At 44.2% G+C, this 15,852-nt stretch overlaps 1 protein-coding gene across 1 annotated transcript in view; it reads left to right on the forward strand.

Moving 5' to 3' along the window:
- The window catches only part of GRK5 (G protein-coupled receptor kinase 5), a 154,571-nt gene that overhangs the window by 59,774 nt on the left and 78,945 nt on the right, over nucleotides 1-15,852 (forward strand). Inside the window, exon 2 of the mRNA XM_014250362.2 lies at nucleotides 2,316-2,411. Within this exon, the coding sequence (XP_014105837.1) occupies nucleotides 2,316-2,411 (96 nt within the window). The remainder of the gene's footprint in view (nucleotides 1-2,315; nucleotides 2,412-15,852) is intronic.

Here is a 15,852-nt window from a genome sequence, read left to right on the forward strand (position 1 = left end):
GAAGGGCAGAGGTCCTGCAGTGGCAGCAGCCAGAAATGAGGGGCACATGGAGGTTTAGGTTGGATATCAGGAAAGGGTTTTTCACCCAGAGGGTGGCTGAGCACTGGAACAGGCTCCCCAGGGAAGGGGTTACAGCACCAAACCTGTCTGAGTGCAGAAAACATTTGGACAGCACTCCCAGGCACAGGTGTGTTTCTTGGGGTGTTCTGGTCTCTGGCAGGGCCAGTTGTTGGACTCGATGATCTTGATGGGTCCTTTCCAACTCAGTATGTTGTAGGATTCTGTGATTCTGAGATGAATGAGTGTGAGGAAAAACACAAAGAGAAGAAAAGTTCATGGAAGAATGGTTCAGAGAAGAAAATGCAGCCATAGAGAACGATTGGAAGAGGGAACTCCTGGTGGAAGGATCATTTTCCCAGAGCAGTATGTGAAGGGAGGATGCAGGGAGAGAAGTGTAAGTACAGTGTGATGAGGCATAAGAGCGGAAGCACAAAGGAAGATGACTGGAAGAGAAGGAAAATAGGAGCAAGTGGAGGTGGCAGCCTGGCATGCAGGAACTGCTGTGCAGGATTGCAGGAGGGGGCTTTTGGGACATGGAAACCAATGAAGACCCTTAAGGTTGCTGAATCCAACACCTATGGCCACTGGCAGCAGAGGAGAGTGATCTGTGAGCAGATGTGCTCCAGAAGTTGGTGAACAGATGATCACAGTGCTCACCCCAGCCCACAGAATGCTTTACAGCACTTTGTAGTTCACCTAAGGCCTTCAGCATGCAAGACCAAGAGAGCAAGACAAGCTCTCTGATGCTGTGGGCAGAGGGATGGGAAAGGAAATTACTTCAGCAGCAGTGGTTTGGATGCTCTGAGGAGGGGGAGTGGAAGCAGATTTCATTACAGACCCAAGGGGTATGTCTGTATTGCATAACACTGTGTGGTGGGGAGGCAGTCACAGCTCTCTGTGCTTTGCTGCAGTCCAGTTCCTGGAAAGGATAGCAGGGCTGTGCTCCTGGAAGTCCAGACAAGCTGGATCCTGTTTGGCCAATGCAGATATCTCAGCTCTGCGTTGCATATTGTAGAAATACCTGTCTATACATGGTTCATATACAAGGTTCCTGTCAATAAGAAGTTGAAAATAATTCAAAGCAGACTCTATGTTGGCAAAACCACTGACCATCAAAGGAAAGGAATAAAAGGTAAGAGGCAAAAGAAGCTCTCCTGTCCCAAAGGTGACATTGTGTGATCAGAAATGCCTCACAGAGAGCAACACTTGTAATTTTTTCCTGAGGCTCCTATTTTCTCTCTGTAGTCTGCTACCTTTTGAGTCAGTGCTCTCCTAATTTAGCCTGCAATGTCATGCAGGACCCAACACACACTCAATCTGCAATTGTGACTCTACCAACCCCTCTACAGAATTAACTGAGCTCTGAATTAGTCATTCAGCATGCCAGTGCATGTAAAATAGACTCAAGTGAATCAGATTTTGTGTGCAGGGACTGAATTGCAGTAAACAGAGTGACTCGGAGAATCCCTGTCTACAAGTGGGCTTCCATGTCCAGAGGGATACTCCTCCTCCACTGGAGCACAGCCTTTCCAAGCAGAACAGAAAGAGGAACCAATCAGTGATTTTTGACTCATGAAGCTATTAATTTTCTCCTACAGTTCTCCTGAGGAAGTAGCAGTGACCAGAGTGTGTAACAGCAGCAGTAGTGCTGTGTTGGCGGGATGTGCAGCGTGAGGGTGGGAGGGGATGTTGGGAATGGAATTTTGATCTCCAGTTTTCAGCTCTTTTTTTGGGATAGGATTAGGTCCCAAAAGAAGAAGGAGGATATGTGTGCTGAAAGGGTGTGAACTGTAATTTTACAAGATTGTTTGACTTGTGTGAAGTGGCTTTTGGTTGGGGAAGAGGTGATGCTGGAGGCAGCACTGTCATCTCAACTGGACCTGGTGGGCAACAAGCCTGGACTCCAACTTTTGGTGAGCTGATCTTCTGCCAGATGCCACCTCCTTGGTCTGTTTTAAGTTCAAAAGAGTTGTGATTTGATCTGTATCATAAAATCATAGAATGGTTTGGCTTAGAAGGGACCTTAAGGGTCACCTAGTTGCAGCCCCTGCCATGGGCAGGGATATCTTTTGCTAGGCCACATTGCTCAGAGCCCCATTCAACCTTTCCTTGAACACTTCCAGCGATCTGCTTGCACCCACAACATCCCAGCTTTAATTATTAATGGTATCCATCAGAACTGTGACTGGGCAGGTAAACTCTAGGTGGAACTATGCCCTCAAAGCAATCTAATCCTGATATTTCTCTCTCTGCAGGGGGTGGAGGGAAACGCAAAGGCAAAAGCAAAAAGTGGAAGGAAATCCTGAAATTCCCTCACATTAGCCAGTGTGAAGATCTGCGAAGAACAATAGGTAAGAGCTTTTCCCTTCTTTGGAAGTAATGCATAAATAAAACATTCTATCAGAACTGGCTGGTTAGAATGGCATTAAAGGTACTCATCACTACAGGGAATCAGTTTACAGGTGGGCATGCCATGCACATTCCTCCCCATGGTGCTGCCATGCAAACTCGGCGTTTTCTGTTCCTAAAAGAGGTTGTGGACCAGGCAGGAGAGACTGGAATGATGCACTTGCATGACAGGGCTTGGGGCTGGCAGCATCCAGGCCCTTTGTTTTCCATGCACAGGTTCCAGGACCCAAAAGGGTTTCACAGCTGGACCATACCTGGCATGTGGGACAGGGGCTTTCACTCTGTCCCTACCAGTGTGGCTGTAAAAACACATTCAGAAAGGAATCCCCTCATCACATCCTGCATTCCCTTCTAGTAAGTATCTCCTTATCTGGGAGGAAATGAGACTTGCTGACTGTAGTTGAAGGTTAGTGTTAGTTGTAGTGTGGATGTGATGTTTGAAGCAGCAGCCACTGCTCCTGCCAGGCAGGTTTGCTCAGCATCACTTTCCCCAATTCAGCCACAGCACAGCTTGGTGGAGGTTTTTTACAGGACATGTAAAAAACTTCTCTTAATTTGTTTTATTCATGTGGGCCAAATGCTGCAGATTTGGCAGGGAGCTTGCAGTGTCCATTTTCATAGCACTGCATTTCTCCTGCTCATACCTGCCAAATTTCAGCATTCTTTTGACTGCTGCCTTGGCAGACAAGGCTAGTAGCTATCTCCTTCTGCATTCTCCCCTGGAAAGCCCAGGATTACTGGTCTCACCACAAGAGGTTAACTTCAGCATTTGAGGCTCCTTTTCTCCCCTACACATAAAATCCAGCCACTGGCAAGGAATGAATGAAAGGCAAGAATCTGTAACAACTGAGATAACGGGCAGCATAATTTGTCTAACTTGGGTGAACTCCTGGGGTCTGAGTGACAGTGCCCTGGCAATATTTACATTAGCAATCCACAGTATATTTATGCAGAGAAAATATGTGGAATGTTTTGAAAATTCTTTTCATGGTCTCCAGTATAAATTTTCTTCCTTCACCTTCTGTTGTAGAGCTAAAAGAAGGTAAAGGAAAGAGGGGAGGCAGGAGAATAGAGTGCAGGTTTTCCCCAGCTGACAAACATACAAAGCCTGACCAATTGCTGAAGGTACAGGACCTACTGGAAGCAAATCTGACTTAATATATTGTAATTTGCAAAGGGAATTCTCCCCATTGTTCTGTCAGCCTTGGTTTCCAAAGGGGAAAATGGCTCCAGATAAAATGCTCTCTCTTTACAAAAAGTGTACTATCCTAAAATGAGTAGTCTTTAAAAAATTCAGTCTGCTAATTATTTCTGTTTCTGAAATGCTATTTCTGGCTTTTTTTGTGTGTGTCAGCTTCACCCTAATGTAATTTGTTTTGCAATTTTTTTGGGGAATGATTTGGTGATGTAACCAGGCTGTTGTGGGATCTCAGGGTGGATTTGGTTTCAGTCACTTCAGTGATTACCTGTTAACTGGGAATTTCAGCAACTGCCTTTTCCACAGTGGGAAATAAGGTCCAAATCCTGGTTCTGTGACTCTGATTTTTGTTGAGTTGCTTTCCCACTGAGCTGGATGTGATTATACAAGGAATGAGGCGCTGCTTAGCCTGAATAATGTTATCTGTCCTTGTTGGCTCTATCATTTTCAGTAAATCTGTGAAGTAGGAACATCCCAGACAGACAGTTGTCCAAACTTGTTGCTGACAGAGGACACACCTTGGGTGGGTGGGTCTATAGTGTTAAGTCCTTTCTGTGTGTGTGCTCAGGATGGATCCATTGCAGATCCCTTGCACTGGGCTCTGTGTTCCCTGGACACCAGGAACAAGTACTGGTCACTGCAGTCTGGCCTTAAATGGCTTCTTTTCCTGCCTCTGCTGAGGAAGAACTATTTCCCTGGCCTTAACCCTTCTTCATTTTTTATTTTCTTCAAGATCTTTAAAAGGATCTCAGGATTTCAGAGCAGTGTCTGCACAGGTACATTACAAGGGAATGTACTGAAATCTTTCCTGGCCCTTCAGCTGCTCTGGGACTTGCAAGGGTTTCAATGTCTTGGGGTGTCTGCACATCAGCCCCTACCCTAACAATTTCTTACCCTTCTAGTCAGTCCTAATAATGAAATAGAGACCCAGAAAGGCTTTTTCCTCCAAGGCTAGGTTGGAAGGTCTTTTGGGGAGATTGGAACTGAATGATCTTTCCAACCTTCCAACCCAAACCACGGTTCTAAACTTTATACAAGGCAAAGGCTGCTAATTCCATTTCTTTAGAGATCATTACAAACACAGGCAGCTTCTGCTCGTCACAAACCTCGTTGCTGCCTGTCCTCCTCCCAGCATTTTCCATCAAACAGAGTCTTGCCACTTAGCTTAAAAAAAAAAATCACAGCAAGCTTTAGAGGGTTGGATGAACTGGAGCACTGGGCTGTTGAGGTTTTGTTGTATTCCTCTCTTCTGGATGCTTCCCAAGAGCCTCTGGGGAAAGGCTGGAGGCAGGAATGGGATGGACTTTTTGATTTAGAGCAGTCATGGACTGCAGAGCTTAGTTTAATGCAGCCATAAGCAACAGATGGAAAATGCTGCTGTTGTGATTGTAGCAGCACAGCCTACATGCGTGTGTAGATGCCCACATTTTGGTGTAAAAACGTGTGTGCTTTTGCACCCCGCTAAGATGTACTGAAAAGAGTCTGTGTCTTAAAAAAAATAGCGTAGTGTGAAAAGAAATCGGTGAAAAACAGGAAGGCTGAAATAAACCAAGGGTCTGCGACCTGTGTTGACACAATTATGAGTCAGTTCATACCTTTTGGTTACCTCTGTGTTTACAGGAGACTCTGTGTTTGACTATCCATCATCTGGTGTCTCACTGAAAGACTTGCTTAGTAAAGCCCTTTTTTCCCCCTCCTTGTGCACAGAAATAAAAATCAAAACACCCGAGAGAAACACTGCATTTTGATAAATAAACAAACACTGGAAACATCTTTATTAGAAGTGCCATTTAGCCAAGGAGCTATTTTTTTGGACTGGACTTAAAAGCAACTTCTTTTCTGCTTTCTTTTTTGTCCAAAGTATGCAACACCTTTTGCAGGGAAATTCAGTGGCCTTCATTGTGTGCTAATTAAATAAGCAAGGGAAGCAGGGATGCTGCACTTTACTGGGCTCTGAGAGAGGTTTGTATACTATGAATGGCTAATGCATGTTTCCATTTGCAGCCCTCTTCCTGGCTGTATTTAATTCTATTAAAACAACCAGCCCTTCCCATGTTGGAAGATTTCCATATTGGCACCAGAGGCCCAGTCAATCGATAAAAACTGATGTTTGAGGCATAGTTACCATGACTCATGTGATGGATGCTGCTGTAGATGGGGTTCTGCTGTCTTTAAAAACTCACAGATGACAGCTTAGCAAAAGAGAGATGTTTCAAGGGAAGAGAAAAAAGTAGCAAGGAATAGCTTTAAAAGTTCCTGCATTTGACTCGACATGAAGAGATGCCACAAGTTAGAGATATCCAGCAGTTTAAAGGCCATCAGTAACCAAAAATATAAGAAAAAGTTGTGATTTGAAAGGCCAGAGCATCTTTTTGATGATAAAAGATTCTGGATGTCTGTAAATATTTCTGAATGACGCAAAAGGTTCTGTTGGTTAAAAGTGTGGAATTTTTATTTCTTTTGCTCAGACCCATTCTGTGCTTTTTTCTTGCATAAAAAAAAACTGCCTGAGTGAAAGAGTTGATTATTCTGATCTTTGGCAAATTTTCATTTGCAACTGTCCAAATGGTATATAATAAATCAAGACTTTTTTTACCCCATAGATTGAACCTTGTGGGGAAACTGCCACAGAATATGGCTGTGTTTGTTGCATAGAGTGATCTGCTGCATTATTGCAGAAAATTTTTAACTCCTTTGGTAAAGCAGTTTCTGGTTGTGCATGATGCTCAGGTAGAGGAGAACACTGAGGATTTCTCTTGTTAAATATTTTTATTCAGTGAGATTTTGAGTAAATTTTACTCAATGAATTGAGTAAATTTTTCGAGTGATTTTTTAGCTAGTGCTTTAAAACCATGACACACAGTCAGAAAGATCAGCCCCATTAATACTAATTTGACCATTCTTGGTTAAAAAAAATAAAAATTCTTCTTTTGCCATTTAACCTCTTACATTTACCCAGGGTAAAAGTAGCCTGAGCTTCTGTCACATTCTTTTCAGTGTTGTTAAAAATACACTTCTGTGTGAGAAACACTTTGTAGAGCTGGTGAACAGAGTAAGTGGGACAAAATCGAAGCCACTGAGTTCACATGCTCACTTTTTACAAAAGCTGGCTCTTTTCTCCCTCCCCCCCACTCTCTTGGGTATTGTACTTTTTCAGACATGATCAAGACCTTCACCTACACGATTTTATTTTCAGTCACTTTGCAGTTTATCTGCCTGGAGGCACAACTGGCAGCGGGATTCAGATGCTTTGAGTATTTGTGGAGCTTCCTAGAAATGCTTTGCAGCCTGCACTGAGCTCCATCCTGTGGCAGAAAGCCTCCTGCTGTACCCCCATTGTTCATTCAAAGGTAGCTTGGACCTCCCTGCTCTGCTGCACAGTGCTGGCACATCTTTCATGGATTCCCACCAGCCATTCTCGGGTTCCTTGACTCCAGAGGTTTTCCAGCACTGCAGAGAGAAATTCATGGGTGAGGGGTCTTGCAAAAGCAAAGGGTGAGTTTTCACCCTGAGAGTCTGAGTGACAACATGGCCATGGTCAGTGTTCGCTGTGGGGTAAGTGTGTGGCACCCTGCCTCTCTTCTCTGGCATCACCCCTGGGGCTGTATCCCCTCAGGGGATGGAGATGTGGGCAAGGAAATACACTCCATGTGCACATCCCAGAGCCTGAGGCCACGTGGTGGTGTCACATATAAAGCCCAGGCACTGGAGCTGGCAAAGAGAAGGCATCAAAGCCCCGTCTGATCAAAAACAAAAAGAAGCAGCCAATTTTCTCTCCACCAAATTCTTCACCTCTGATGTTTACAGTGATTAAAAAGCATGGTTGGGAAATGTAATCCTGAAGCCAACAAATAGATCAAAGGAAGGAATTGCAGCTTGCCTTCCACTGTAAATAACCAAGCTCAGCTGGTTATAACTTCTGTGATTGTCTTGTAGTATTGGTCTCAATCCTACACCTAAGGCTGGCATGGTGTTTTTGGCTAAAACTAGAGTCTAGTTTTTGAGAAATGTTCTTCTGGTAGAAAGCATTAGCTTTCCTTGGAAAAAACTTCTACATTTTTATTGGAAATAGGTTTTCAACAAGCAGTCAGGATTCCATGGCATGAAATAACCGCAAGGGGAACCATCTCCTCCTTTCTTCCCAAATGTGTAGGAATCAGGGTAGCTGTGTTGGGAAGGTGCTGGTGGGGAGTGTGTGTACAGCCAGAGCTGAGTACCCAGCACAGAGCTCTACACTACTTTGGGGAGGAACTGGGTTTTCTGGGAACCTGGGGAACTAGAACTACTGCAGTAGAAAATGCTGTCTAGTGAAAATATTTAAATAAAAAAATAGGACAACATCTTATTGTTGTTATGATGTTAACTGAAATATATAGCTGGAGAAATTCGTATCACTTATGGCCCAAGCTGGAAAACATGTAGGCTCAAAAATAATTTTTGAACCACACAGGGCATCCCTTTAAATTCAGTTGATGCCAGGTTGGGGAGGGTTTAGCAATCAGAATCATGCCCTGTGTGACAAGCAGTTTTCCCACACTGGTGCCCTTGGTTACCTGCAATACATGACATATTTCAGTCACTATCAGCAGCAGCAAAGGGATATCTTGCTGTTCTCCCATCAGCCCTCCCCTGGCTGTTTGTTTGCAGCCCAGGTGCTCAGGGGAGGGAGTGGGGCTCTGCATCACCCCTGGGGTCACCAGGACCTGAGGGCCTGTTCTGGCTGATCCCATGGATGCTGGAGTGGTGCCTAACAGAGGATGTCGTGGGATGAGTTATCCTCTGTGGTGGCTGTCTGCAGGGCCAGTACAGAAAGAGCAGAGAGAAGAACCCAAGGAAGATCAAAAACAAAGCTGGAAGGACTCCTGAAAGCTGTGGATAGGATTTATTCCTCTGGAAAAAGTTATGCAGAGTTTTTTGGATTACATTAATACAGAAAAATACCTCAAACTGATTCATTTCTAAAGGAGAAAGTCCTTCCCCTTGACAGTGCCCACTCCATATGCTTCCTTTTCCCTCACTTTCTTTTTTCCTTTTTCTGCAGTAGACAACACTTTCCTTTCCCCTCTCTTCCTTGAGCCAAAAGGTCTCTGTTGATCCTTCAAAGTACAGCTTATGCAATCTTTCCAGCACCGACCTTCCTGCAGAGTTACCCTGTAGTTTCTTGGACTTGACATGCTGTCCCATATCGTGAATACATCTAAATTAAATTAGATACTCTTCAGGGGCAGGAACTGGCCACATGATAGAAACAGTTCCAGCTCATGAAATGATATGGCTGACGTCAAAACCATATTGTTTGTTTACAAACCCTCAGTTGGTTCAGTTCCTTTCTTTAAAATCCTTCAGATTCAACTGTAATTCCATCATAAACATAGGTTTCTAGTGCTCAAATGTGGACAAGCAGAGCAATGTTTGGTGCCCTTGCAAGATTAGCTGTATCCAGTTTATAGCTACGGGTGGAATTGAGAAGGGCTTGGGGTTTTTTTTTCCCCCCTTATAATTTTTTTTTAATGCCATCACAGAAAGTATGTGAAAAACAAGCTGTTTTATGCATCTAGTGAGACTCAAGACTAACACTGTGAGAACAGGCTGCTTGCAGGCTGCTTGTGCTTGACAGCTTCCAGGACGGGAAGGGGACGCAGGGGAAATGAGTTGAAATGATCTCAGTCCACGTTCTATTTACAGAATTTATTTCACAAGACTTAATCCATTAAGTATTACCTTGGCAGGGGCAACCCAGAAATAAAGCAAGAAAGACATTGCTATTCTCCATAAAGAACGGGCAGCAAATCCTCATCTCCTTAGCAAAAAGTGAGCCCCCACCAGTCATCCTTCAATAGAAAGCCTCATAAGGAACAAATAATATCACTAAACTTCTGTATTTTTGTTTTGTGGCAAAGACTGTATTAGCCTTTGCAAACTGAGAAGGAAAAAAATGCCACGACTTGCACACTTGAATTACTTTCCAACGCTATTACAGGGATATGCAGGAAGGGAATTAGAAGAGAATATATCCTTTTACAAGATCCATTTCATCTCTTGCTGAAAATAGAAGTAGATATTGTGAGCTGCAGGGTTTTTCATTATCTCATTAGGTAATATGAGTCATTAAGTCTAATTAATACTTGTGCAGTGATTTGTAAAAAGCTATAGAAGTGCTCACGGGTCCTGTTAAATAGTAGTACTTGGTTGTTAAGGAAATTTATTTTAAAACCAATTCAGCATTTGCTGGGTGTGGGGAATGAGAGGTAGGGCTGCATTTATGGTAAAACCTTGCTCTTATCCCTGCAGGACTCTCCTGTAGCTTTGCTCCTGGTAGTGATGGGAAGGTGGTGGCAGGACAGAGCTTGGCTGGCTCTGCTCAGCTCTGCTGGAGTCAGAGAGTTTCCCTTAAATTAAACTGTGCAGGAGCTCTCTTACAATGGAAGGAGGGAGCTGCAGGGAGGGAAAAGGGAGAGGAAAGATCTACCAGACCCTACTTTATAGGGATGCTGTGAAAGTGAACAGCCTGAAATCCTCACCTTTGGGGATACACTCAGGCTTTTGGGGAGGGATGGGATTAGCCCAGGTTAATGCCTTTTGAGGAAAAGAACTCATTTGGAGTAGCTGGTAGAGGAAGTGTTACTTTGACTTGGCTTCTGCTGGTTACTGCAGAGGCCTCTAGGATTGTTGCTGGACTTTGTTTTAGGGTTTTCTGGGAACAGTCATGCACCAGGGAAAGTCCTTAGTGGAAATATGGCCCATTGTTTGTTGTCCTTGTGCTCATGGCTTCCAGCTTTCAAGGAAAAGAGAGGTTGAATGCTTTTAAGATAATCCCACACCTATCTTTTAATTCTGGTTTCAAGACAGCATGAAGGAATTTGCATGTGGAATGTTACAAGCCTGATTTTTCAGTGGTTTGGCTGAGTCCCTGAAGTCGTTGAGAGATTCCATTTATTTTTCAGGTAATCGCTCTGTGCTGCTTTGAAAACACTTGGAGGTGATAATTTGAAATATTTCTCTGTGCTCTGTAGGTCAGAAATCAGGGCATAGCCATGAAATCTGCTAAATATTGATATTAAAATAGAAACCCCCCTCAGCAGAATCAAAGCAGGAGCTATGAGGCCATTTCTGAACAGAGCCCTTGGTTGTGCCAATACTGTTATTTACTTATTAATCATACTTTTACCATGCTACACTGATGCCAGGGAATTCGAAGACAAGTAAAATAAAATACTCTCTGCCCTAAACTGCAGTCCCTTAGCTGAACTAATGGAAAGGATGAGTGAAAGTCCAATTTAGGGAAAAGAAACAATAATATAATGCAAACTATGAAAAAGTCTCCCAAGTTTGGGCAGGATGGTAGATTGATACTTGATTTTGCTGAAGACCCCCCTGTTGTTCTGGCATTGGTAAAGCCAGTGAAAAATGGTTCAACAAAATGTCTGAACTCTTGTATTCCTTTAAAAATATTTTATGGAGCAAGACATATTTAAGTTACAATTCAATTTAATGTATTAAGAAAAACATGAAGGGTTTTACCTTTTCAGAAGAATTACTAATTTCAAAAGATGGGGAGTCTCTATAGTATTAAATGACACACAAAAATATAATCTTTGGAGATGCTTACAAATTTCTTTGTACCTGCCAGATTTCACCATCCTCCAGCCCTGCACCAGCTTTATATTTGTACAGTGGCACTTTGAAGGTCTCTCCACGTCACATTGATTTTCTGAGCTCTCTCTTGGACAAGTTAGGTCAGTGTTGACAGATTGGTAAAGGCTGTTCTCATGAGCAACAGGACCTGGCTCAACTACATACAAGTATTTGCAGTGTTGAAACAGCTCTCTATAAAGTAAGTGCTTTCAGGCTTTCATAACTCCTGGTTCAAAATATTTTTGGCATTTGTAAACATGGCTTATGGAGAAACATGGTTTTGAGCGCAGGAAGAATTTGGTGTAAGTCACTTCAGAACTATTCTGATCAGTCCAAACAAACAACATTCAGCACTTGAGCACAGGTTTGTTGCATTTGACCTTTTGGTGTGGGTATAGTTTTGTTTCATGAGCAGTGACTTCAGCACACTGAGCTTCAAGAGAGGTCTAAAAAGGAAGGGGGGACACCCTCAAAAGTACAATACTGACTCTATAATGTGAAAGAGAGAAACATGTGGTGGGGAACTGACTGAATAACAGGGAATATTTGATTTAAAGTAGCAAAGTATGACGTGTTTATGCTGATCAGCTCTCCAGCAGCCAAAGCCAACTGGCAGCCCTGCCACTTCAAGCAAGATCCTTTTCAGATTTCGTTTTTGGATCTCTTCAGCTGAACCTGCTAAGCCTGACCATGTGCAACTCGGTGGGAAATCTTTGGGAAAGCTCTGTGCTGGTGGTAGGGTGGGCCCCACATGGGAGGGAGCAAACCTGTCCTTGGGAGGGAACAACAGCACTGTTTGCTCCTGGAGGCCCCTGTGTGCCCAGATCTGTGCCCAAGGAGGATGGAGAACAAAGGAAAGGAGAGTGGGTGAGCTGGGGGGAAAAGCTGTAGGTAAATAAATACACATCCCCTTTGTGCCATCAGTGGGAGGATTCCCAAGGCTTGTTCTGCTTGTTGTGGGAGAAGAAGAGCCAGCACAAAAAGAGCAGCTGTTAAGCAGCCCCAGTGCTGGGAGTGGACCTCTTGACTATCCTTAACTCCATGGAGGCTTTCTTCCTCCAAGGTAGAAACTCTTTCCTTCTAAAACTGCTTTCATCCCTGCCCAGGAGACTGTGGGTGTCCATGGGGCGCCATAACCTCATTATCTTCTATGGAAAAAAAACCCAACCAACTTCTAAAAATATTGTCTATGTCAGTATTGTCTATGCCAGTGTGACTATGAATCAGTGGTCAGAGCTGCGAGGGAGAATTACAGCCTTTTCTCCCTGTTCTTTGCCATGGACAACCCCAAGTCCTATGACTGGGACTAATGTCTTTTTTAGAATCTACATCAAAGTCTCTTCAGGGGGCAGGGGCTGTTCTTATGAGTTAAAAATCAGATTCTTTAGGTGAGATCTTAAGGAGCAAAAGGAGGCGATGCGAAGTTTCAAACTGGGCAGAGGAGCTGCCAACACAAAGGTCACACAAGGTTGTGGTTACTCCCACTGTGCTCTGCAAAGGGCTCTGTGCACCAGCACAGACTGGGATTACAACAGGGCCAGCACAGAGACAGGGAAGACACGGATCCACCCTGTAGCCATGCGGTTTTCACAAGTTTTCTGGCACTCACTGGCCTCTGTTCCAAATCCTAAAGGAGCTCTGATGGAGACCTGCCATCCCCCTTCAAAAAAAAAAGAAAGGATAGGATTTTGTTCCCAGTAGCAGCGTTGAACTAAGTGGAAAGTAACCATCACCCACAACCAATTCCTAGTAAAGCACCTACAGACTCTGAAATCTACAGAGTGCTCCATTAGTGCTCACTGTAACTCCTAGCATAGGTAGGACATTATTTTCTCCTTGTTCATATCACATGAGAAAACTTGTCCTTCTCCATCCCCAAGGACAGATTATAATTCTTTCCTAACCCCCCGTGTTCAGTGCAGGGGGTTGGAGTAGATGACCTTTAAAGATCCCTTCCAACCCAAACTATTCCGTAAACAGATTCTGTGATTCTAGCCTTCTGTCTCACTCATTGCTGGAGGCTGATGATGCTAAATCACATCTCCCCAAAAGCCTTTATTCTTTGTGTAAATTAGCTGATAGCTTCCTTCTACTGATGCAAGTCAAAACAATGCTTTAGCTGGCAGAATTATGTGGAATTCTGCCTCATCTGTTTTTTGCCTCCCATCAACAAACTCGTATTTCCCTAACAAGTCCTCAGATCTGGCAGTTTTCCAGGGTTTCCCTTTTTGGTAGGCAGCAATAAGGAAGGGAATCTCATCTTGCTGCCAACTCACCCACTTACAGTATGCATTGGGAAGGGATCAGAAAGCCTTTCCTTTGACTGCCTCAGAGAGAGAAAGCACTGGGAGTTCAGCTGGAGGCTCTGCCTGTGAGATGTGGGTCATCAAGACAAATCAGAGAGCAAACGCACCCCTTTGCTTTTCTTCCTGCCCTTTTTACCCTTCATTTAAGCAAATTTAGGTCCTGGTGATGCATAGACAGCATCCCTTGAAAGGGAGATGTGTGTATCTGCTGGGCAGGTGCAGTCTGACTCCCCTGTCTCTGGTGCAGGTTGGAGATACAATGGCAAGAGAGGGAACATTCCAGTGACCATGATCGCTGGCCCTTGGCCGGCTCTGCCAGCCTGGGTGCCAGTTGTGGTGGTGGGTTTTGCATAGCTGTGGGTTTGATACCAGGCTAGCTTGCCAGCTGGCAGCATGAGCTGGGTGACTTTCAACTCCACAAATGCCATGCCAGCATCTGTTTCTCATCCTACAGCATTTTAAATAATGCACGTTTCCAGCTGTCTTGCCCTTCCTTCCCAATTCTAGAGTGCAGTTTGCTGGTTCCATGCGTTGCTCTGGGATGCATTTCCAGGCTGTGCAGTTGGCATGCAAGGCAAAGCTGATCAGGGGGCTGCAGGATTTGATGTGAACTGTCCATGCCCTCATCATCCAGCACGGATCAGAAGAAATCCTCAGCTGTGAGGAGTCCCACAGCTTGTGGAATGCGTTAATTAAACAAGAATCTCTAGAAGAGGTAAAGTGGTAGAGGTCCTCTGCAGATAACTTGGCAGCTCCCTAATACAGTATTCATGGCTTCAAGTCTCTCGGGGTGGGGGGGGGGGAAAGGCTTTATAAAAGGTTTTTTAAAGCCCAGTTTTCCAATAGGAATGTATTTGAAGAACACAGTGAAGGCTGTGGAATCATGCTGCTCCCAAGCAGAGCAAAGATTGAATTCCGGTGCTTTGTTTGGGGTAAATTGCTGACCTTTGTCTTCAGCATTTAAGCCATCTGAAGAAAACCATTCCTAGCATGTAACAAGTTACTTTTGCTGGATTCTTTCCTGCATACAGTGTAATAGTTTAATATGAATATAGCAGGAAACAAGGAAAATTGAAAGCATAATTAATTTTGAATGGCATTATGTAAGAGGTGATTTCTTTTAAGGAGCTAGAAGACAGAGGGATCAGCGTTGAATATTTTAAGTAGGGTCTTAGAACAGTCCTGTAATGGACTTCTCCATCCCTCCCTCCTCTTAGGACCATAAGTTCTATGCTTCCTGCTAGTTCTCTTTTTTTATTTATAGACTTTAAGCCTTAATCAGAACAGTTTTACTTATCAGGTTGTAAAAATCCTTTATTTCCTGTCCCAGAAAGTCAATAAGTGTTTGCTTCTTCAGCTCAGTTCCCCCATTCTGCTTTCTGGGCAGATTTACTCAATATCACTGCAATTTCTACCCACTGAGCCAATGTCTCTAGGCACAAACTCTTCCTGCAGCATTACAACTAAGCCTTTTCTACAGCAGCCTTGCTATTCCCCAAATTTCTCCTACCCTTCAGAGCCTGGGAAAGCAGATGGACCCTATGGGATGACCTGGGGGGGGAGTCAAGAAATCCAGGCTGTTAGATCTGAAGGGGGAAAGCACATTCCAGAGGAGACAAGCCTTGCACCAGGAGTGTTTGCAGAGCTCCAGCCCACATCGCTGATCTTGAGCTCTCCAAGGGACTGGAGTGGCACAGGGACAGCAGATGTCTGGTCTTTAGGCTGGTGTGGTGTGGTGTTTTCCACTTGAGCTGGAGCTCAGCTCCCAGCTAATGAGAGCCATGGGAACCCTGTGCAGTGCAGGGCCGAGCAGGGCACCTGGCAGGAAAAATCTATGGCAAAGCATCCTGTTGCTCTCAGCCATCTGAAAGGGGAAGCCAGCAGAGTCACTGCAGAGAGCTCCATAGCCAAATGTCAAGCACACAGTTCCCTCATCAGCCATAAGGAGAAAAACACTTGGCAAATTCAACCCAGCCCTGAACCTGAGTGATAGAACAGCCTCCTTCAATCTGGCTTCTCAGAAGTGCTGACTTTTTCATTATGTTTTAGTAAATCAGTTTTATTCCTCACCTCAGGCTTGAAAGCTGCAGTTCAAGTCTCTGAATCCTATTGGATTGGCCTGTCACTCAGCTGCCCAAGAGTGTATCCAGTGATATGCAGATGGGATGTCCTGTCAGAGCTCTGCATATGAAATAAAGTTAGGGATGGTGTGGATCTCCCATGGAAGTCCTTGGGGTCAGAGAA

Source organism: Pseudopodoces humilis, chromosome 9 (assembly GCF_049639895.1).
Source record: "Pseudopodoces humilis isolate 2021_Gansu_Grassland_sample_001 chromosome 9, ASM4963989v1, whole genome shotgun sequence".
NCBI lineage: Eukaryota > Metazoa > Chordata > Aves > Passeriformes > Paridae > Pseudopodoces > Pseudopodoces humilis.